The following is a 24,197-nucleotide window of genomic DNA, read 5'->3' as shown; positions in this document are numbered from 1 at the left end:
GTTTACTTTTGAAGTGTGCTTCTGATATTTCTGCTATTAGCTGAAATTAGTTAATACTTTGTCAACTAACTTCCAGGAGATATGAAATACTCAAAAAGCTACAATTAGCCTATGTCATTATTATTTTTTTAAAATAAATGTACCATTAGTTTCTCATTCTAAACCTCTATGAAGCAGATGTAACACTGGGTCTGTCCATCCCTCCATGGGCCTGGGTCCAGGAGTATGACAGCAGTTAGGCTGTGTATCCTTGGTCTTTGATGAAGTTCAGTTTACCCTTATGAACATTTGCAAAAATGTATTATGTTTGTTTTTAAAGATGGATTGTTGACAAATCTGAATGGTTTTGTCAGTGTATGTGTTATATATCAAGCACTGGCTGTATGCCATGCAATATAATGCACAGTCTGTTCCCATAAACAGTGGCTGATGTGTATTTTTACCTTAGCACAGATCAGACCATCACAGTATTTTAACTGTCTTTTCTCTTCAGAGCAATTATTTAACCTATAATGAAACCTATTTATAACCTAATGAGAATTTAACAATAACCATTCAGTGTTGGAACAATTTATAGATGATGGGTAATTTGAACTTTAACGTGAAATCAAAAAAATCCTTATTTTGATCTGCATATAAATTGGATATAACTTTATTTTGAGAACAAAGTTGAAATGTTTTGGGAACCATTAAAATATTAAAACGTCTCCGGCGTGTTACTCATGTGCGAACACAATAAAGATAAACGACATGAGAATACTTCACTATCTCCACAGCCGACAGCACGATTACTGGGAAAGTTTCACGTGATGGGATTTTGGCTTTCGCCCATCACTACCGGCTTCCGGGAACATTTTCCGTCCGTCCGGCTCTGCGGACTCAAGGAGAGAAAGGTAACGGCCACGGTCCTGGGCTAAATTCTTTATTAAAATGTTCAAATTGTCAGACGAGTGTTAAGTCGCTGTTACATAGAGGCCCTGGGACGACATTCAGATGTATGTTTGGTCTTTCAGTGTGGAGATTTAGCTAACTGTGGTGACTTTGTTCAGTGGTTGCTGCTCTCTGCTGTTCCTGCTGTGTTTTCAGGGATTAGCTAGCTAGCTGGTCGCTAGCATCCCATGCTAATGCGACGTGGGTGTTCTTTCTTCACTTTAGCTTCTCCGGCTAGCAAGCTAACACTTAGATAGACAGCCAATATGAGCCTTTACTCATGTGACGCTCAGAAACATATTATACTGTGTGTGATATATTACACATGGAAAGCGACACGTAGACTGTCGCACCACAATGTTGTTGTTGTTTTCGCCGGTTAACGTAATTCATGCTGCTAGCTCTCCAACCGCTTGCTAGCCTGCTACACAGTGAGCTAACGTTCTATATGTAGCAGTAGGTTAAATAACTCTAGTTGTGTCGACACTGTGTCTTGCCTTGGTGCCACCTCCTAGCAGAGAGTGATGGAGGCTGTGTCCACACATTTGTCAGCCTTGGTGTGTATGAAGAGTACACTGATAACTTTAGACCTGAAATGAAACCATGTGAGGACCATGTAACGCTGCTGCCAGCTATCTGAAATCAGTTTTGTTGGGCGGCAGTGTATGTAAAGGTGGTGGTGCAGCGAGGTCTCTGTTCATGAGCCGAGCAGACATTACTCCCCTAGTTACCCAGACAACGTAAAATACCTGAAAGCTAATGCTGTCACATATTTAGAGGCAGTTGTAACTGCCGGTGGAGGTTAAAGAGCGGTTGGTGACTCATTGACAGGACAGTTGTTTTGAATTTGGAAAGCTGTGACGACTTCATTGTGGCCCTGTTGGGATGGTTGACAGCTCGCTGTGCCTTCAAGTTATCCATTGTAACTGGATTTCCCATCAGCATCCCCTGTAATGTGTGAATGCAAACGCAGGCTGTCACGATGGTGATGTTGCTGGTAATCTGGGCGAGATGTTGGGCTGCGAAATGAAACGGAGGTGTCTGACTCATTCTGGCTAACGTTAACTCATTGTTGTCACGACATCGTTGACAGCACTGCAACTGTGTTTATACCTAGCTAGCCAACGCTTTGGAGCAGTTGTAGTCACTGAATGTGAGTAGCATATTTACATATTGAATGCAAATGTACGAGCTAATAACCAGTAGCCACCTCCTTAGCTTGAGTTATCTAGGTTAGTATTTCCATTCATTGATACGACCGCCGTCACGTCTCTATGCACTGCTGACTCCTTAAAGCATCGTTTGTGCTTGGTTTGTGTTTTGCTGTTCAGGAAAAACATGGTTGTTATAGCCGATATCGGTTGAGGTGTGGCTGGCATGAAGCCGGCAGCTGGGGTTTGCATCGCGCCAATAGCAGGGGAAACCACGTGGTAAACCCAGATTGGGCCTAGGAAAGTTAGCAACATGGCTAACAGCACAACATAGAGCAGCACGTCCTCGCATCCATATTTGTAGGTGTTTTGGCAAGAGGGAGAATTTAATAGCTGTGTGTTTTTAATATAATGCCCTGCAAATAGCTGTGTGTGTGTGTGTGTGTGTGTGTGTGTGTGTGTGTGCAGACACGCCCCTGTGTCATAGCAAAAGTGTCCCACAGTTCAAGCAGACGAAACACCGGTGTTTTACCACTGGATATGAGCGTCGCAGCTGTCTTCTGACACTGACAGTGTGTCAGATTGTTGGTTTGGAGGGTTGGTATGTTCATGATTAAAGCTGTTTATTGATAACTTCATCCTGCTTGCTGTGGCAGGCATGAGGCTGATGTTTAGGACTGCAGACATGTGACCTTAGCTGAGAATGTGGGTCTAAAATGGATGCAGTTTCCTATTCCTGGCAACGGACACCATATAGCTCCCATGTCTTTGTACATCTACACACATGCAAACATGCTTCAGTCAGACTGAATGAAACTAATAGCAGAAGTGCAATCACAGGACAAATGCATGATGTGTCAGAGCCAGGCTGTCACAGTTTGCCTGACATAAGGACACTGCTGGGCTTCCTGTTGTTAAACTTGAAAGCCTAGAGTCTGGGCATGTGTGTGGGTTTTGGCAGAATTTTAGTTAACCAGAGGAACATTTGAGAGGGGGGGGGCAGAACCGGCTGTGCTGGTGTGATGCTGTGTCACTGGAGTTTAACTTTCACTGTCACTGTCTGTACATCCTTCTCAGCTTGAAATGTCTGACTGAAGCCACATTTGCTGGGTGAATGTGATCATGGAAAACCAGTTTGGTTTCAGGTATTGATCAATGTTAGTGGCAGTATTGTAAAGAATGGGTTTGTTCTGGTAAATCTGTTGTTTTGTGTTTATTTAAGCTGCTGTAGCTTTATGTTAAAGGAGCATGCCACTCATTTTACATATGAAGATTACTTGTCTTCTGTCGCATTGAAGGAAGCTTTGTTTCAGATTGATTTGGGACTTGTAATTAGAAAGCTTGTGTTACAAACTGGGGATGTGGGCATTTAAAAGATGTGGGCATTTAGCAGATAGGGATTGTTTAATGTCAGATGCTATTACATTGCATTATTGGAAATGTACTATCCAGTGTTTTTGGTGCTTAAACCAGACTAGAGACTAAAATTCAGGCTATCTCAACCTCTGCTTCTTGAATTATGACCCTTCAGAGGTGTCTCTCTTGTGAGTCTCCCCAACTTTGTGTAAGGGCATTATTAAATCAGTGCAATTCCCCTTTAAGAAGCAGCATGGTATTGCAGAAACCTAACCATAGACTCCCTTCTGCTTAGGTCAGTGAACTTCAATTTGTTCAGAATGTGTTGGTTCTGCCTACAAAGAGTGGACCAAAAACACTACTCTGTTTGACATAACAGGCATGTTGCTCCCCCCTTTTTGGCTCATGGGCTAAATTTAAGCAGTAGTTTTTCCACAGTTTAAGTGCTCAAGCTGAGTTAAGTGAAGCCTACCACCACTGGAGCTTTTTGTGTCCCTGTGTTACCACCGCAGCCAACACAGTGGCTCTGTGATGGCAGGTACAGACTTCCATAATGGCCTGCAGGCCAGTGAACTGCATATAACAGGGAAGTTAATAAAAGTGATGGATGATGGGCAAAGCAGAAGCTAAGGATTCAATGTGTGTAAATGCAGTAGTTCAATGTATATCATGACATTTGCAAACTATCTTGAAATCTGCAGCTGGCCATGAACTCATAAAGCCAATGACTCATGTACTTTTTCACTGACGTCAACAGGCAGTAAAGTTTGCTTAGTTTTCAGCATGGATCAAATTGGGAAAGGCCATTTTCAGCAAGCAGTTATTTAACAAAAGTTGCACATTGAGTGTGCAGTGTGTACAATGAGTGTAGATCATGTGTACGCAGAGACAGTGGTAAATTCGCAGTGGCTACACCCTCTATAGGTGACACGATAGCCTACTTCTTTAATGTTCTCCCCCTCCTCTTTATAGGGTCATGGGAGTGCATGCAGAGGCTTATGCAACATTTGAAGGAGCATGTTTTACTAGCAGTGGTTCTGGTGGCTGGATCTCCACGGTGCTGCATGTCAGACCAGCTCAAATGACTGGGCTGTGTGTGATTAGGCGGTGTGGTGAGGCACCTGCCTTGCGTTAGCTCACATAACTCTCCTAAAACACAAATTGACTCAAAAATGCGTGCTTCTGGGGTACCCCTCTTTGCCAGTACTTTAGTGCTGTACACTGTTCCCTGAATTTATACTGATTGCCAATTTTCCTAAATTCTGCAGACTAACCTGGGGTTGACTGTGTGTGTTACTGGCACAGTAGTTGTTCAAAAAGCCGGTCACGTCTCACTACTTCAGGGTAAAGCATTCCCCCAAACAAATATAGGTTTTGTTTGTGTTCTCTGGTGAGAGAAGTAAAGCCAGTGAGGTGGTGTAGGTTGTTGGTCTGAGATCCTCTTTTTGCCCTGAGATTGTTTATTCAGCATTTCGTCTCCCAGCCAGCCCCGCTCAGTCTGACAATCTTTCTGTTTGTGGATGATCCTTTGAACTGCTGCCTGACACCCCTCTACAGTCCTTTCCTAACCCTATATACCATATTTCCGCCTTTCTCCCAGCTCCAAGGCTTCAGCATCGGGGATGAGCCTTCCATCGATGTCTGTCAGTCAGTGTTTTTCTAAGCCAGGGATTAAACCGGCTATATGGAAACCCTCCCTCAGTTAAAATCAATTATCTTTTGGCCTTCCTTTGTTTGTGTGCTGATATAGTCATGGTAACACTGGCGATTACAACCATTTCTGCAGTGTGATTTCCTCCTCTTTGAGAAATGAAAAAAACACCCTGATTCATCATGACTCAGGCTTTTTACACTGCTGCTTCTGTGTGTGTGTTTCAGGGAAAGGGGGTGTATTTGTGTGTCAATAGCAGAGATAATGTAGGCTTCGGCTATAAATACCATATGTGTTATTATTGTAACCTCCATATAACCTAAGGAGGATTATTACAGGGGAATCAGGAAATGACCCTTGAGTCAGAGGGGTGAAAGTACTATGTAAAAAATTGTCTACATAGTTTCAGTCATTGAGACAAAAACTGTATTATGTAGGGTTTGTTTCTTAAGTATATATGTCAGTGTGTGTTCAGACTGAATGCAAACAAAATTTCAGAGGTTGTGCAATTGTAAAAGTAGCCAATGGAAGTATGCCAGTGGATGCAAAATGACAAAGAATTCCTGTAGGAGGTGTGAACTGAGGCACTTTCACTGAAGTTGAAGACAATTCAACTTTGTTAGATGCATTTATCTGATACATTGGATTGGTATCATTTTCAATTAGGCATGGGGTGATATGAAAATTTCAGGTCACAATTATACAAGCCAATATAATATACAGTATTATGCTGATAATCACCAAAATACTTTCTGGATTCAGTTTACCTTACATTTTTTTAAGAAAAACCTGAACTCCCTGTCATTCTTTAGTTTGCAATCCATATTATTTCCACACATCTCGTTTAACTTTTTTGTGTTGGGGATACAACGGGAAAACTGAGCCTTCAGCCATAGTTCATAAACGTGATAGAAATTTACAACATTATCAGTGTCTTCACTTTAGGTAACTGTTTTCTTCTAGCTTACACATTGAGGAATACATTATATCAGTGTCACTCAGCGAGGTAAACAGATTTTAAACTGCAGATAAATAAAAGGCCATGGGTATCTGTTCTGATATAATGACAACACCCTAAATTTTGGTATCTATATGCTGCTGACCACATTTCCTGAGTTAAAAACTCTGATATCCTGTATTCTCAGTATCTAAGCAGACAAGAAGTAATTTGTTCTTTTGCTACAAAGTGCCGTCCAAAATGGTGCAGGAAATAAAAAATGAACAGCCGAGTCTTTTGACATCAAGTGGTCAAATTCTAGTGTATAACGTAACATAATATGTGTCATGTAACGTTTTTGTACGGTCACATATGCAGTTATGTATGGACATGTAGATGTGATTGGCTAAAATAAGAAAGCTTTTAATTAATCTACTGGACTGGTGATTATTTAGAAAGGCAATGTTGCTGTTCAGGAGATGTAACAGAAATCTTTTCCGTGTTGTCCCCTTTGAACCTCTCAACAAAGTTAAACAACCAACATTCAGTTGTGATGCTCTGTAGATTCTTTACAAAAATTGAAACACTTTGGCCTTAGGCTGCTAGAGTTCAATGTATACTTTTAAATGTTGTGTTAAAAAAGTGGTGGCAGGCAGTGCCAAGTGTACTGTGAATGAGTGCAATGACCAAACAAAACATTCAGAATATTGGTAACTTGCTGTTTTGTTCTCTTCAGTAGCCAATTTTCCAGTGCCTTGAAGTGTTTGGTTATAAAAAATGTTCTTTTTAGACATTTTATCACATTAACTGAAAATGTTGGTAGTAAGAAAAAATGTGCCAAGACCAATCCATTATCAATAAGTTGAGTGACAGAAAATTAGTTGGCAACTATTTTGATAATTAAGTCAATTTTCATGCAAAATATGCCAAACATTTCAAGTTCCCGCTTCCAGAGTGTGAGATTTGTTGCTGTTTCTTGTTTTACCTTATAATAGATTGAATATCTTCGGGTTTCGGATTGTTGGTTGCACAAAACAAAACATTTCATGACATCACGCTGGGCTCTTCTCTCTGTGTTGGACTTTTATTGATGGTTAATTGATTAAAACGATTCATCAGTTCCCAGATAAAATAATTGGCAGATTAACTAATAATGGAAAAACTCCTTAGTAGATGTTTTTATGTAAACAAAATATTGTATAATACAGTTTATAGTTGTGGTATGTAATTGGCTATAGAGGCTATGTTGACTTCAACATGCATGTCCTTTTTGTTTATTTCCGTTCTGTTTGGAGTTGGTGTGTCATTTTTCAGCCTTTTTGCAGATCTTTATCAAAGTCTCAAATAAGGTCTGCGTGGTGCACTGATAATCAAGACCAAGACTCATTACGACCTTGTATTACAGTGGCTGTCTCTGTGTATAAGGGCAGAAGAGAGATGTTTTTGGCTTACCAGATGAATAGGAACCTATTTCTTCCAGTACACAGTCCTGCATTGGTGCTTGTATGCACAGAAATGTGGGCTCAATTGGCTGTTGTAAGTTGAGTTAAAGGCGTGATTTTGATGACACACTTGCTTTAATCTCTCACTGGATAAGGTGCTGCCTAGAGCGGTAGGTGTACTTGACGGGGCACATTGCTCTGGTGGTGCTCGTTAACAACACTCACCTGGATTAACCCTTTTAATTAATTAATCCCATACAAATGGATTTTACAAGACTTGTTGTTTGTACTACCTTAAGTCCAATTCCAGTCATTTTAAAACTGTAACTCACCACTAATGTATGGTATGATCCTTTTTCCTGCCTTGCAGATGACACTGCAGACTTGTGTCATCAAAAATCCTATTAGTTATATGCCTTTATTAATCTACTTTAAAACCTTTAAATGTTTTGTACATACTAACTTCTTTGGTTTGGCTATTTGGTTAGCTTAGATGCTGTAACTTTGAAATGAAAAATGGAAGAAGAAAAAAAAGAAATTTGAAATGCATTATTAGCCAATACTATTGTTAACAAAGCTTCTCTGTCTGTCTTTTAGGACAAAACGTTCCTCGGGTCATAAATGTAAGTATACAAATGACTGTGACTATTAACAGGAAATATAAACTTTAAATGTTTAGCCCTCCTGGTAAATCTAAATGCTACTAAAACTCTCTACACATACTTGCATACATAATTTCATAAATCAGACACAAGACAGAAGACACATTTAACCCCCCTGTTCTCTCTTTCGCCAGATTTGTACACAGGTCCACATCTGCCTCCCCATGCAGAACTCCATGAAATGAATAAAGCACCACAGCCTATAACAGGACCCCCCTCCACCCCCCACCCTGCCCCCTCCCCTGGCCTTTCACAGGTAAGAAAACCCTGCTTCTTAACTTCCTGTATCAGCTCTTTTAGGACGTCTGTCTCTATCCCACATGGTTTCTCAAAGAAAAAGGGCTGTCGTGACAGCGCTGTTGCACACATAATGAAAAGCAGATCAGAAAACAATGCATTCTCTCTGGTGGAGAATGGTTGCAGCAGCCGCAAGCAGTTCTTTGGTACAACTCTCAACCATGTAGTAGAAAGTCCCACAACACAGTCCTTGTACTCCATAGTGATTGTCAGACATAACTACAGCTACGTCTATGGCTGCTGCTAGGTCCATTTACAGCTTTGCCATCACATTTTCAGCTGCCTTGCAGCATCTTCATTGTTATTATCAGCGATTAGTCCATAAATCAACTAGTCATCAATTATTAAATTAATCTGCAACTATTTTGATAATTCATTAATCGTTTTGAGTAATTTTTTAAAGAATCAAAATCCAAACCTTCTCAAATATGAATATTTTCTGGTTTCTTCAGTCCTCTATGACAGTTGTGGACAAAACAAGACATATGAGTCATGTTGCTTTGGGAAACAGTGGTCATCAGTTTTCACTTTTTTTAAAAAATATATATTTTCTGGCCCCCCAAATTTTTTTTCTTCTTTAAATTAAGAGTGTAATAACATTCAGAAAGTTTTCCCTCCCTCTGCTTAAGGTAACGTCTTCCATCCCCATTGACTTAAATATGAAAAGATGTTATTTTGAAAAAAGCGGAATAATGTGACCTCAAATATCAATCTCAGTATCTGTGCCCTTGTTGACCACTTGTCTACTGTTCATCCCTGCCTTCTCACCCCTTATTCCTCCTGCGTCCCACTCTTCTGCCGTTGATATCACTTCCTGTCTCTTGCAGCCCTCATTCCCCCCTGGGCAGCCCCCTTCTGTTGTGTTTGCCACCCCACCGCCTCCACAAATGAACCCAACACCGCAGTCCCGACAGGTAGGCCTACCCGCTGCTCACCCACCCCACAGTGCACCCACAGTGGCGGACTTTGCTCCATTCCCGAAAATAATTACTTCTTCCATCACATGTCAGAGATAGTTCATTGTCTTCCACACCAGTTATTGAGTTAACTTTTGTGGTGCATTATGAATCTAAAATGTGTCCTTTTAATTCCTAAACCTCACATTTGTCATGTGAGTGACAGACAAACCAATCAGGATAGAAAGTGTCAAGGCCTTTTCTTTCCACTGCAAACGTCGCTGTGGGCAGTTTGGCATAATTACTGGTCACTGAAATCTTCCCAATCCATATGTGAATTTCTTAGAATGCCTGCATGTCCCTCTGCCTACTTCTCACCAGTTCTGCACAATTACTAACTGAGTGTCAGCCTGGCCTTCATACTCTACCTCACAAAGTGTCACAGCTATATGATTTAAACTCTTTAACTGCTTAGTGCTCCTGACTGACAGGAAGAAATGCAAGCAGCCCCAACTGGATTTGATGTCATTTATTAGAGTTCGGCCAATATGCCGGCAGACCCTTCTTTCTTCATTTAAGTTTTAAATGTTTTGTATGGAGTCTTATTTATAGTCATTTATCATTTACAGTGTACAGGATTGAGCAGGTTAATTATGTATTTGTTACAGTTTTAATACTTGTTGAAATGTGTGAAATGTAGGAGGATTTATTGGGAGAAACGGAATATAATAGTCATAGTTATGTCATGTAGTGAACAATCGCCTAAGAATCTTTATGTTTTTGTTATTTTAGAATCAGATGTTGCTATCTGCAGATGTAGCAGGTCTTCTTCTATGGAGGCCACCATGTTTCTACAGTAGCTCAGAACAGACAAACCAAAAATGGTTCACGTTTTTTGTGAGTTTTGTAATCGGCAACTACACCACTAGATGCCACTAAATCCTACTCACTGGTCCTTTAGAATAGCATTGTTGTATTGTTAATAAATTGGTAAGCAAGTGCCAGTTGGGTAAAAGAATGCCATGTGAAAATAAAAGTGGGCATGGCTGTGGTTATGTGCCGTTGTAAAGGTGCAGAACTGGAATGAGCCTGTCAATGAGAGTGAAGCATGGATCCTGTGCTTTTGTCTTTAACCTCTGTACTGTCTGCCTCTCCTCCTCTAGTTTGCCCCAGGGCCCCGGCCTATACACCAACAGGTACTAACAGCACAACTGACTAACAAGAGGGGGGTTTCCTATATTGTAACACGTATTAGAAGCAGTAGTAGATGGTGAGCCTCCTAAGGTGTGCTACAGGACAAACAATTTTTTTGACCAAATACCTTGATATCCTAATGTGATACCATTTTAAAGGTGACTGTTGTTGCTGTAAGGAAATATTTGTACATGAAACTATGGGAAACTTACAAGAATAGTTACTTTCCCAAAAGTGACATGTATGCAACCCAATTAAGAAATTAAAGATTCTTCTGACAGATAATATTAATTACTGGTAAGGAATATTTAACATTGTGGGTTTCATATGGGAATGTATTAACACTCTTGAAAACACTTGTTTTTTTAACCTTTGAAAAGTGCTCAGATTGATATAATTGAAAGAAGTAAACATAGATGATTAATGCCCATCTTTCAGTTACAGTTAAGTTCAAGAGTAACTAGATCTAGTTTATTTGGATTCAGTGTTCTGCCTATTCGCTGCATGTTGCTTGGCTCAGAACAGACAGTTTCTGGGGGCTTTGCTCTAACTGATTGTGGTGCTCTCTTTTTCACAATCCTTCTCTTCCCACCCTCTTCTTGCGTCCATTTGATGTGTCTCTGTGTGTGATCTGTGTTTGCGCTGCTGAAGGGAAGCTTCAGGTCGCTACAGGTAACTCAATTTCCGGTTTCTTCCAGATTTTTCATCCCTTTTTTTTCTCACCCTCTTGAGGAGTGCATATGTGTGTGTCTAATATTTGGCAGCGTTGTGCTTTGTTGGCTTGGTGTCATCTTGCTGGCTACGGCAGTTAGCTCCCAGGACAGCAGCAGAATGTCAATGAGTAGTCTCTGAATGAACCAGCATTAGCTGTTTTATCTCTTCTGGCAGGCAGGGCCAATATGTTTCCAGTTGGAGTCCAGCCATAGATTCATGGACAAACTATTAGCCTAGCTTGTAGGCTGGACAAGCTAGCTCCACTTGTACCAAGAGATAAAATCCAACAAGGGCATGTGGGATGGTTTTTATGTCAGAGGTATTAGAAAAGTAACTAATAATTCCTGTATTTGTCTCTCTCTTCTACCCCTATTTCTATCCCTCTCCTCTTCCCACATTTTCTTGTGGCCTCTTTTTCTGTCTTCTCCCTGCCTCCTCTCTAGCCCTTTTACACCAACAGGGCCACCCTGCCTCCCAACAGTGGGCCTCGGGGCGTCCCTCCCAGCAGTGGCCCTCGGCCTGTGACGCCCACCCATGTCTACCAGGCGGGCCCTGGCTCACAAATGATGATGATCCCTGGACAACAGTTGCCCTTCCCCAGCTCACCACAGGGACCTGCCTACTTTATACCGGGACAGGTAGGGGGCACAAACTGGGGGTAGCTCAAGTACTGATGCTGCCAAATCTTCTTCTTACGCGAGCCAGATGGTATAGGGACAGCTAACGTGACACCACCGACGGAATTTCTCCTGATATCATCTCTCTCGAGCTTTTTCTTTTCGTGTTTTTCTAGTTTGAATAAATTCGTAAACAATGTATCAACAATACTGACGTACCTTTTAATGGTCTAAAGCAGGCCTATGTTTGCACTCATTGTTTAAATTGCTTTTATGACCGTATCTAATAACATTGTTTGTCTCTCCTCCCTAACCCTTTTTCCTCTCTTCTTTGTTTCATTAGTACCGGTCAGCAACCTATGTGGCCACACCCCAGCAATACCCAGTCCCAGCAGGCACCCCAGGCTACTACCCAGGCACCAGCCCCGCTGAATATGGTACTTACGGTAAGAGGCTCTACCTGGGGCCTCACCTGAGCCACACTCACACACACACACACACACACACACAGACACACACAGACACACACACACACACACACACACACACACACACAGACACTGCAGAGTTTTTAACTGACACAGGTCCAGTGTGTAGGATTAAGTGGCATTTAGCGATGTAGTTGCAGATCGTAGCTCTGTACCTCGTAAAAATAGCTATTCCTATATTCAGGTGATTTATACACTAATGAAAACATACCTATGAATACTATAGTCTTTTTCTGACAATAGATCATCCTAAATGTTACACACTGGACCTGTAATTGGTCAGCAATGGTTCTCTAATTTATTCAGTTAACCATCATTAGAGAGCCAGTGGGTATAAAACTGAAAAGTATCAGAACCACATAGCATGAAAATTTGTATTTGCATAATGTAATGCCAGGAAAATGTGGCAAGTTAACTTAAGTTGCTTTTCCACCACATGGTGTGACTCTACTATGCTCGCTCTTTTCGGTTTTTTCGTCCATTATGGACAGTACCACCTCGGTCAAGGTTCCAACAAGCTGAGCTGTTATTAAAAGGTGACATGAAAACACTGCAGGCAACTGATTGGTAATGCAACATGACATCCTGCACAATTTAAAAAAAAAAAAAAAGAAGGTATTTTTTTATTCAATAAAAATGGCAGCCCACATATCCACCCCATGGTCAATTGACAAAGTGCAGATGTATGAAGAATGCCATACCTTCACATCCTCTATTCAAAGAGTAGCAGCTCCTTTTTGTGTGCGTAGTTAGTGTGTGGATGCGAGAGACTGCGGGCCGTGCAGAGGGAATGAGAGCAGTGAATTTATCAGTCTGGCAGTAAATGTACAGTGTTGTTTACATTTTGTTCGTGAATTTAAGCTGCAGCTCCTCAAGACCAAAGTAAAGCTCCTGTGTGTTGTTTCCTAACTGTGTTGCCATGACAATTGGCTCCACCTAGGTTTAGGCGGTATTATCAATATAAGTATAATATAGATAATAGTATGTTGTGTGATATATATAGGTACCATATGTAGTGGTAAATAAAGTAGAGGTTCCAAAAGTGAGTATGGTAGAGCCGAGTCGAGCTGTTCCATACAGTGGAAATGTGACCAAAGGTAGCCAAATGTAAAAATCTACCAAAATAATTAGTAGTGGTTTTTGATGACTTGCACATCACATCAGTAAAGGCAGTTGTTGAGGTCCATTTTTGAGATCTATTTTTCATTTTACCTCTCAGCTCCACTTTTCAGCAGTCTCTGTAGTCCTTATTATTATTTTTCACATTTGTTGTGATCCTCTCAGTTGCTCTGGAAATCTGGGTTTTGTCCATCTGCTACACTGTTTTGGCCTTCACCTAAGCTATTGTTTGAGAGCCTTCTTGTTTGTTTAGTATTTCTTTTCGTATCAATGTTTACAGAAAAGCATGTGTCTTCCTAAACCACACACATATGATATTGCTCTTAATTACGGCCATATTTATCTGAAGTCAGTCCCAGAAGTCACGTCAACGCATCTGATCGGTCTTGTTGCTTAGGACACTTGTTATTATGAAATGAGAAGAAATAGACCAGTAGGTTTAGAGGTTGGTTTGAAACTCATTGTACTTGCTTAGGATCTGTACCCTATTATGCACACACACACGCACCTGTTTGGCTTTAAAGAAGACGAAGTAGCAATGTGTGTTTTCATGTAAGTTCCTCAGAACCAAAGAACAACAACGTCTCTCTAGAGTCATTTGTGCAGTGACATTCAGCAATAGCACAGGGAGAAATCAGCAGAGATTACTTTCTTCCTTTCCAACATAGAGCACATGGCCATAATGAAATGTGGCTGGAATTAAAAATGGAAAATGTTGAAAGTTGCTGACTATCATAGCATGTTGAGCCAAATGGGCACTCCAGAAAAGTGAATGAAAGCATGTCAGCCTAAAATAACATCTGCATTGAGCATGAATGTTCGATATGTTACAGTATTATAGCATGTTCCTATAATACACATACAGTGTAGCTATCATAGTTCACACACATGAATATTTCTGTCTTTTAATTTGGGTTAATTTATTCCAAACATACTCTGTCTTATTACTTCACATCTCCTACTATATAGAGTAGCACTACAGATGTTTGCAGTTGATCCCATGTGTTGGCACACCCTCTAGAGGTGGCTGAGAGTCAGTACACCACAAGAAGTGATGATGCCCTGAAAACAAACTTGCTGACCCCCCACTAGCAGGCATCTGAACTATGTGTAGTCTTTGTTTAAACTGTAGTTCATCAGCAATAGAAGGCACTGGCCTGAATACAGGACTGTAAGGCCTATTAGGCTATCTATGTCATGTTCTTTGCACATCAGTGTATGTGCACTGTACAATGTGCATGGTGCTTGAACAATACCTCTGCACCTGTGTATGCATGTAACTAGAACTAGAAATTAAAAAAAAATGTTGCTATTGTTTGTGGACGAATTCTAACCTCTGTGTCTATTGTTTTCAGATAGTGGTTTATTGACCTAGGGCAGCAATACTTTTGATTTTAAAACAGAAGTATAACTGAAGTCAGTGAAGAAGAGATAATGTAGAACATGTGTCATCAAACATCAAATAGATAAAATTCAGCCTAGATCATTTTATGCATTTTGATCTTAGAGCTCGCTCTAAACCTGTACTGCAAACCAATGTACTTGGAACTAATTTGAGTGTCTGACTACGTTTTGTCATGCCTTGCATCATGATTATTGTTTTTAACATGTTTCTTGATTTACACTGACTTTAGGCTGCAAATGTTTACACCTGACCAGTGACTACAGATGAAAACTAGCCTTTTGGCTAATACTGGAATATTTACTGCAGTGTTTATCGATGTGCACTGTCCTTGAGAAAAAAAATATAGGATCAGATCTTTGAGCCTGAGATGACCTCAGACAGTATCAGTTATTAGTCTTTGCATTCATTTCATCTGTTACATGAAGTGAGCATCTCACATGCTTATTCACGTTAGAGTGACATTCATGCTTTCCCCTCAGTCATTAACATTAATCATATGATGACTGGACTAGTTTTAAAGGATGCAATGACTTAACTTAACTAAATTGTTGTGGTATACAAGTAAAATGATTCCAGTGTAATGTGGAAGATTCAGGTTTCCATGTCCACAAAATGTGTGTTGGGTCCTGAACCAATCCTCTGACAGCCCTCTTTACTGGACTTGTTCTTTCCAATCCCATACCACGGTCCATGTTCTCAGGGTTCATCTGTGTGAACCGCATCATTTACAATAGGAAATAAATAACTGCTCTAGACTGTGGATAAAATTGAATTGCTTAGTTGCAAATACATCTGTAGTGTAAATGTATGATCTGAACACTGCTGCTCTGGGGAAAACCCAAATCCCTAATATGTCTTTTTTTAACTATCATAAATTGTAAAAATGTGCTATTGAAAACCCCCAGCAGTTTAAGCCCAATGGGAACCCTTCTGGATCTATACTTTTGACTGACAGGCTGCACATAAACAGGAAATGCTAATTGGAGAACAATGAATCACCTCTGAAATACTTGCTGCCTTTTCTTCATATCTTAGTGGTATATCTTATATTTTTGTTATGTTTATTGATGTGACTCTGCCAGGCTTAGTGCTAATATAATAGATTTCTATTTGTTGTCAAGATTACTTACTCTCTCAATAGCAGGCTACTGTCAGAGGGTTATTTATGCCAGATATTTGTATGACGTCACAGGACATAGCGTCCCATGTGTTTATGTTGGCGGGTGTGTCACATTGGTCATTTTGAAAGTCACATGGTATGTCATGATATGAGGTTGGCATATGACCCTAAATAACTGGTCATGTGACATTGAGACATGGCTCTCGAACTCCACTCTCTTATGGGCTTGACCACGATACTGGCTTTGAAAGTGCAGGGGTTTTCGAGGGCTGCTGCAGATTTCCACCAGGTCAGAGGAAAGGCAGTGATACAGGTATACTGGCTATCTGGATATGATTAGGCTTTTTGCCTTAAGGACCTATAATGCCCATCATAAAGTTCTGTAATGAGCATAGTAACAATCCCAGAAGATCAGTCCAGCACCCCCTCTGGACCTCTAAGTGGTGCAGTCTCTCTAACCACTGAGTCCTTTTCTAGCAGTCACATAGAGACACACACACATACACAGAGCTGACAGAGTACAGTGACTATTTTTAAGACTCCCGCCCCCCAAGACGAGTGATTTGCTTAACTGTTCCTTCATACATGTACATACACACAGCCCCACCCCCTTTGTAGTAGGTTGTTGTTGACATCTTTGCCAGCATGAATCAGATCACTTGTCCAGAGCAGAGAGATAGGGGAGTCTTCAGGCAAACAGGGCCAAACTGAATGACACAACTAAATAGCTTTGCTTGCCTGCCAGTACTCCCTAGAGGGGGGAAAGGGAAAGGGAGGGAGGAAGGTGGAAAAAAGTGAAAGGCAGGGAGGAATCAGGAAGGTCAGAGGGAGGAGCAAAATGCAGACACGCTGGAAGAGGGGAGGGCTGAGCATTAAAAGAAGTCATTCTGAGAGGGCACCTGTAGAGAGGACAGGAAGAAGTTAGAGAGGGGGTTTGAAGAAGAAACCCCCTCTCCTTTTTCTGCCCATACGCAGATTTTGCATTCAGCATGGGGAACCGTGGGTCTCAAGAGCAGAAGGACTCTGAGGGTAGGTGTCTTCTAGATAAAGCGTCTCTTTGCAGCCCCCTTCCCATTTGTTGTCTCAGTCTGTTGCACTTAGTGAGTCATATCTCAGTCCTCTTATTTACATCGGGACACTGTCCAAGAAAAGTCTCAATCTGGGTTTTGGGTTTTGAGCATGCTCCCATTCTCCCTCTCTCCGTCCTTCTCGCTATGTCTGTCTTCCCTCTCTTCCCCCAGCCGGTGTGGGGTTTTGACTATATTTAGGCTGTGCTGCTCCTGGTCAACAATGCAGACTCAGTAATGTGAGTTAGACTGAAATGCCTGAAAGGGGAGAGAGGCAGAGCAGGAGCTAGCTACTGCCGGTCTGAAAGGGAGGCCTCTTCAACCTGAGGATTTTTTTTTACCCCTGTCCTTTGAAAGTGGGCTACAACTGGTTCTGAACTGTAGTCGAGGCCATTTACTGTACAAGGCCAGGTAATATCACTGAATGCTTGGTCTTGTTGATATTATTGACCGATTAGGCTAATGGAGGTTCTTTGAACTTGAAACCTATTTTTCTTGGTCATGTTGGTGGCAGCTTTCTTGACAAATTTGTGAATGTGATAAACATCCATGGCCTTAAGAAATGGGGACACCAATGCAGGGCTGGGTGGAGGGAGAGACTGCTGTGTCATGGTCTGAAGGCCTACATGTGAGGGCTTCCAGTTACTTCTGTCTGCTTCTGTTAACTTGCATTCAGATACAACAAGAAGGGAGATTTTCAGATAGCACAAAAGCATACAAAGTCAGTGGAAAGGTACAATTAGAAGCAGATTTGAGGCAGTGATGTCTGTTCAAGTAGATTTCTGGAACCATCAGGATTGAGGGCAACTTGCAGCTATCTGAAGATGTGTAGGCAGGGTTAGGGTTAGAAAAAAAAAAGAGCCTGCTTGAAAAGAAGCAGTTGGAGGCTGTGGTATTTTTTCAAAATGTTAAATTGCAATCAGCTGATGTCAGTCACCAGTTACTCAGACTGCATGGGAACATAGGCTACAAAATCACACGTGTACAAGTGTAGAGCTGAAAGGATTTACTCCCTAACTTTACAAGCTCTCACCTGTAAGGTGTCTCTACAGTGTCCACAGAAATATCCTCTAATGTATTTACTTAAAAAAAAAAAATGTATTTTGTAATCTAAGAAGTGAAGTTTAATGAGATTGTACATTGTTCTTTCTCAAGCATTTGATGGATGCCTAAAGTGTAACACACCCTCACATGGCAGTGAGAAGACTTTAAGAAGGTGCAGTTACCTCATTATATGTTCTGTGGACATAAAACTGCAGCTGCTGCACTATAAATCAGGAAGAAATCAAACCTTCACATTTTAGATGCAGCTTTTCTAACTGCCTCAGAGCAGCCTAACAGGACTTTCAGAACATTACCAGTATAGACTATAATGTTGTTGTGTAAACATTAGCTGTGTACTGTTAACCATGTACGTGTGTGTGTTGGCTGATGTGTTTGTGCCAAGTTATGGTTATAGGATTAAGTCACTATCTGTTGGTTTACATTCTTCTCTCTGTCTGATCCACTACAGGGGCCTACTACCCCGCCCAGCCTCAGTACACCCCCCCAGTGCAGCCGGCACCCGTCATTATGAACCCTGCCCCTCAACAGCAGCAACCACCACCTCAGCCTCCCCAACACATCCCCACCAAAAGGGAACGTAAACAGGTACAGTCACAAAACGTCTTGCACTTTGAAAAGGCTTACCGAGAATGGCTGTCTGACTCAGCATTTCCATATTGCCTACTAATGATACATATACTAACATCAGCAGAATTAATGATAATGTTAATAGGAAAGTAATACAGACTTGAAAGAACAGTTCCCCTAAAATGGAAAAGTTTGTTATCAGCCCTGTTTGGACAAGATCTGTTTATCAGTGTACATCAGGTGTTTTAACTGGCGGTATTATTTTAGGTTATTTCCATTTGATTACATTATATGTGTGTTTTCTGCTCTTGAGAAAAGTCCAGCCCCACACAGCTACTGTGTAATAAACTCAAGCTTCCTCTGATAATTTTAGACCTATCTGCGACATCTACACATACATCTTGGTGATACTGCAAACTTAGAGACAAATCGAATGATGGAAAAAGGTTTCAGCATTGCTATGTACTGTATTGAATGCATAAGATAAGATATTCCTTTATTTGTCCCACAATGGGGAAATTCCAATGTTACAGCAGCAAAGTGGATAGAGAAAAAAACAGTAAGAGTAGGAAATAACAAATAAAAACACTGTACAAGAGAAAAAACAGTAAGAAATCCACAACAACAGATAACACAAATAACACAAATAGTAGCAGCAGCAGTTGCACATGGGCAATAGATTGCACAGTGAATATGGAATGGTATTGCACAGTAATTATTATTATTATTATTATTATTATTATTGCACAGTAATTATTGCACATTGTTATTATATATAAATATTATATATAAACATTAATTATTATTATTGATGCCGAGATTGGGGGGGGTGGGGGTCTACTGGGAGCAGTGCTGGTTGTTATACAGTCAGACAGCAGCAGGAAGGAAGGACCTACGATATCTCTCCTTCACACACTTGGGGTGAAGGAGTCTGTTACTGAAGGAGCTGCTCAGCGTAGTGATGGTGTCTTGCATGGGGTAGGAGACATTGTCCATTAGTGATGATAGCTTTGCTATTATCCTCCTCTCTCCCACCACCTGCACTGAGTCGAGGGGGCAACCCAGGACAGAGCTGGCCTTCTTAATTAGTTTGTCAAGTCTCTTCCTGTCGACTGCATACATGATACATGCATGATTGCATGCAAGACACTAATACATCCAGGTATACACAACTGTCATTCTCATCTTTAAACTTTTAAACTGAGTGAGAAGTCAGTGAGGAGCAAAGATACATTTAGGTAAAGTGTGCTATGAAGTGTCCCTTAATATAGCTATTGACAACTTATCCTCATGTTGATCAAAACTGTTGTTTCTACAAACTAAATTTGACTCAATTTATATTAGCATTTTTGAATAGAGCTTTAAACAATATAAAATCTGTCCACTTTTGTTGTTTTAGTTTAGGTTGGTCAAACTACTAGGTTGCTTTCTGTCGCTCCAGAGGGAGCTGTGTGAAGTCTGATACGTGTCAGTTGGGTCTGAAGACAATAAAGTTTGAAAAATAAAAAAATCTGGAGGTGTGGAGTAAAAAGAATTGAGCTTACCAGACCTCAGTTGCCCACTTCTCATCTCTGCTTGAGGCTAGCACCTCGAAGGCTACTTGCATAACACACCTGAATTTCTGACTGAACTGGCTGAGTTGCTTTGAGGGTAATAGAGTAGTAGTTGGCAGTGTGAAAGACACAAATTATATCTATGATGCTGCTGCATCAAGTTTGATCCTCCCCCCCCAGTGTTTATTAATGGGCCAAAATACATGATTGTAACCATTGTTATGAATGTCAGCCAGGCAGAGTTTGGTTGGTTGGTTGGTTGGTTGGTTAAAACTGTACAGATTGATAATTTTCTGAATGTCACTGTAGGCATCAAAGGAAATGTGGCATGTGGAAGATAAGTGTTTCGGATTGACCACTTTAGTGTAAGAGTCGTTCATTTAACAACTCCTTTTGCAGTAGTATGAACAACCCAGCTAGTCAATGGTGTTGCAATCTTTCTGAAGATCATTCTAGAATCATTCTTGAGTCTCAACATGGAGTTCAGTTTACTGATTGGCACAGATAGTAGTGAGCAGGACCTTAACTTAGTGTGATGTAAAACTAAGCTGCCGTATGACATATTGCCCAAGTTCTACAGTATGTCTAGTGTTTCCTTTGCTTTCTAAGATGGCCCTCGCCTGGTATGTGGTAGCTCTCTGTGAACTCTAGCCCCAGTTTGTGCCTCTCATATAATCATGGTTTTTTACTTTTGAGACTTCTGTGATGCCGGTTGCATTCGAGAATTTTTAGACTTTCCAGAATCCTCCAAGACTCTTTTATCCAATTAACAGGAAAAATATTTAGTCTCTCTTTCACTGTTGAGTTGTTTTTTAAACCTGTTTCACAAGGTGTAACTTCTAGGTGTAACTTTATCTTCATTCAACCAAAGATTGCAGCCAAAGTGACCTAATCTCCTTGGTCATCTTGTTTTAGACATTATGGTTTTTGAATATTGATCTTTGAGAAAAGCAAAGGTATATACTCTGAAACAGCTGTCCAAAGTCTCAAGTGTAAAAATTCGTAGTAACAGGAGAAGCACAAACGTGAACAGTGAATGGTTTTTCCTTCATGCGCTGTTCATCAACTTTGTCTGTGTGACTGTGAATCTAGTTTTGGCTAGCTTGAACCTTTTTGTGTGTTTGGGTAACTTTTCTGTTTGTCTTTATCTGATTAAACTTCCCAAATCCAGTGTATGCTTTGTTGAAAGAAATATGATGACATCGTTTGTAGTTTCTATGTAGAACCTTTCATATATTAATATTCATATTCGTATAGTGTAAATGCTTTAAGCTGTTATCAGTATTACCAGGAAATGCCTTTTAGTGTTAAATGCTGGGACTCTGTTCTTTTGCCACAAGACTTGCATGATGTCTGGTCCCTCTCTCTCTGGAACTTGGCTGCTTATCAGCAACTGTGGTTGCCTGGGGTGGACTTTGGCACATTCCCATGGGCCCCAGCCGGTGCTACAACGTTTGCTTTAAGGCCCTGCACTGTCTTCGTGACACAAATCCACACAAAATGCAAAGCTCTCAATGTAAAACTTAAGATGACAGATGACTTGAGTGAGTGATGTTAGGCATAAGATTGTATGTAAAGGCTTTTGTGTATGTCTGTGTGTATGTGCGTGCATAAGTACACACCACAAGCTTTGCATTCTTGCTTTTTGGGAATGATGCACTTTGAGAGAGCAGCTAGAGGTTTGGTGTCTGTCAACAGAACACAAGCTAGAGCCCTCTGTGGGTAATCTGTGGCCTTCCATTTACAGGGCAGTGTATGTGCAACCGCAAGGTACACACCCTCCTTTATGTAGTTGTATGCAGGTCACATAGAGAAAGTGTGTGTGTGTGTGTGTGTGTGTGTTTGAACTTTCTGGTTCTTAAAATTAGTATTCAGGTGTTTTCTAGCCTATACTGTCTTGTTTTTCATTTCTACCATTTACTTTTTCTTTTCTTTTTTTTTGGCCTTTTGCAAATTGCCCTTTTTCTACTTTTCTACTCTCTTGCTCTCCCTCTGTGTCAAAGAGAAAATCTAGAGGGGAGGGGGTGAAGGACATGTCAGCACATAGCTCAGCTCCACGTGGCCACCGGTCTCCTCCCCCTTTTGAGCCGGAAGGGCTATCCAACCAGCCTTCCTCTGCTGCTGTGGCACCCCCTGCTCCTCCTCGTCCTCCTCCTCCTCCTCCTCCTCCTCCTCCTCCTCCTCCTCCTCCTCCTGGTTTCCTCTGCTCTCAGAAGGGGTTGAGCATGAAAAAAAAATCTCAGGAGCAACTTGAGTGTGCAGGATGACCAGGCAGACAGAGAGAATGAGGAAAAGGGGGAGTTTCTTCTGCTAGCGCCAGCTCATTTGATAAGGATAACTTTTTTTTTCCTGGAAAACCTCCCACCCCCCCTCCCCTTTACCCTGCCCCTCCGGCCCCTTTAACTGTCTGTTAGTCTTTGTGGGCGGGCTTGTGCATTCCAATACCATAGCTTTACAAGGCCAGTCGCTTTATCCTTTCCCCCCCACCCCTCCCTGTTCTGTTCGGGTTATGAGAGAGGGAGAGAGTGAGTCAAGTTGCTAGCTAGCTTACTGACAGTCAGGCCCAGCCCTGCTCTGTCCTGTTCTGCCGGTGTGTAGCTCTCTATCACAGCCTGGATGTGTGCGAGTTAAGCTGAGGTAAAACTACGCTGGCTACGTCCACCCACCATCCTGCTGTGTGGGGTTTTAAGTCCAACCCCAAGTCCGCTGGAACGACTACTCCAGCCCCAGGATGAGAGAGGCCCGCTAGGGTTTGCAGTCCTCCGGGAGAGGAGTTGCTGACGGACTGAACCAGGTAAAGGTCACTAGCAACAAGCAAATATTGTTGTTCTTAAAGTCAAAAGTAGGCCAGAGAGCAGCAGTATTTTAGCAGCTCACTGTTAACTTTTACAGTTTAATCCTCATGCAGTGACTGTGTGCGTCACTTTATTTAGTAGCTTTCTTGCTCACACCAGTTTCATGACAGCTCTGACTTCCTAGAGTAAGTATTTAGAGTGTGAGTGAGAGAAAAAAGAGTGCTGAATAGAAAGCATGCATTTGTAATGTATGGGCATTTGAGCGATTTATCTGATTTTTACTTGTTTTTTTTCTCCTTGTGCCTGAGTGTTATGTGTCTGCCTGGTTGTGAATTGCCTTCATGAGAGTCAGGCATTTTCATAACAACTTAAACGGCAGCAGTGGAATTTGTTTGACAATTTGTCTTGAAGTTGGTTAACTTGATTCTCGCTCAGTTTAACAGCTTCAGTGGTGACTAACAAGCTGAAGCACATTCTGCTGTACAGCAGAGGAATTTGCGTGGCGGTTAGTTTTTTGGATTTGGTGTGCCTCAGTGTTCACAATGTGAGAAATGTAGCTTTCATTGAATGCGAGGCAGCTAGCGAGTCATACGCACCGAAAAGGCTGACCACGGTAGGCTTTGCATCATGGGAAGGCTCTTTTCTTACATGCTGCTGTCCTCACCCTGAAACATTTTAACCCTTTACTTTTCTCCGTACGCTTCTTCATTTACAGTCAGGTCTCTTCCCTTCACATACAGATTTGTTTCTTCTACCCTGTCCTTCCTGTCATCATTTGTATTCTAACCCTGACAGTGGATCTCTTTCCTCTCCTCCATAGATCAGAATAAGAGACCCTAACCAAGGAGGTCGAGACATTACAGAGGAGATTATGTCAGGGGGCCGAAGCGGCTCTACCCCAACCCCACCACAGGTGAGCTACAACACCAAAGACAGTCGGCAGAGCAAACATACTAGCACACTGTTAGGGGTTTAGTTTTATTTTTAGACACCTATGGTACTTAATTCTCTCATGCAAATTGTACAATTCAAGTTTTGTGATTTACTAACACTCATAGCAATTTATTAGGGTTGGTGTAGTTCCCCAACATGCTTTCAGTGCATGGGAACATTACGTTTTTTGTTTAGTGTTTATTTGGGACCCCATTAGTTGTTATCATAGACTGTATAT

The 24,197-nt window shown here is 41.3% G+C and overlaps 1 protein-coding gene across 6 annotated transcripts in view; it reads left to right on the top strand.

Moving 5' to 3' along the window:
* Positions 1 to 830: 830 nt before the first annotated feature.
* The window catches only part of LOC127362551 (eukaryotic translation initiation factor 4 gamma 1), a 40,502-nt gene continuing 17,135 nt past the window's right edge, over positions 831 to 24,197 (top strand). The window contains exons 1-10 of one of the 6 annotated variants that reach the window (XM_051398370.1): positions 831 to 893; positions 8,065 to 8,090; positions 8,264 to 8,385; positions 9,254 to 9,340; positions 10,486 to 10,518; positions 11,168 to 11,188; positions 11,674 to 11,868; positions 12,191 to 12,293; positions 18,560 to 18,696; positions 23,847 to 23,939. In XM_051398370.1, the coding sequence (XP_051254330.1) occupies positions 8,311 to 8,385; positions 9,254 to 9,340; positions 10,486 to 10,518; positions 11,168 to 11,188; positions 11,674 to 11,868; positions 12,191 to 12,293; positions 18,560 to 18,696; positions 23,847 to 23,939 (744 nt within the window). In that variant the 5' untranslated portion in view covers positions 831 to 893; positions 8,065 to 8,090; positions 8,264 to 8,310. Of the gene's footprint in view, positions 894 to 8,064; positions 8,091 to 8,263; positions 8,386 to 9,253; positions 9,341 to 10,485; positions 10,519 to 11,167; positions 11,189 to 11,673; positions 11,869 to 12,190; positions 12,294 to 16,878; positions 17,009 to 18,559; positions 18,697 to 22,710; positions 23,026 to 23,846; positions 23,940 to 24,197 lie in introns of those variants that run through there. The other 5 variants (XM_051398367.1, XM_051398368.1, XM_051398369.1 and 2 more) reach the window with 5 other exon arrangements.

Source organism: Dicentrarchus labrax, unplaced genomic scaffold (assembly GCF_905237075.1).
Source record: "Dicentrarchus labrax unplaced genomic scaffold, dlabrax2021, whole genome shotgun sequence".
Lineage (NCBI taxonomy): Eukaryota > Metazoa > Chordata > Actinopteri > Moronidae > Dicentrarchus > Dicentrarchus labrax.
The sequence above is the reverse complement of the archived record's forward strand: the minus strand, read 5'-3'. Positions and strand labels throughout refer to the sequence as shown.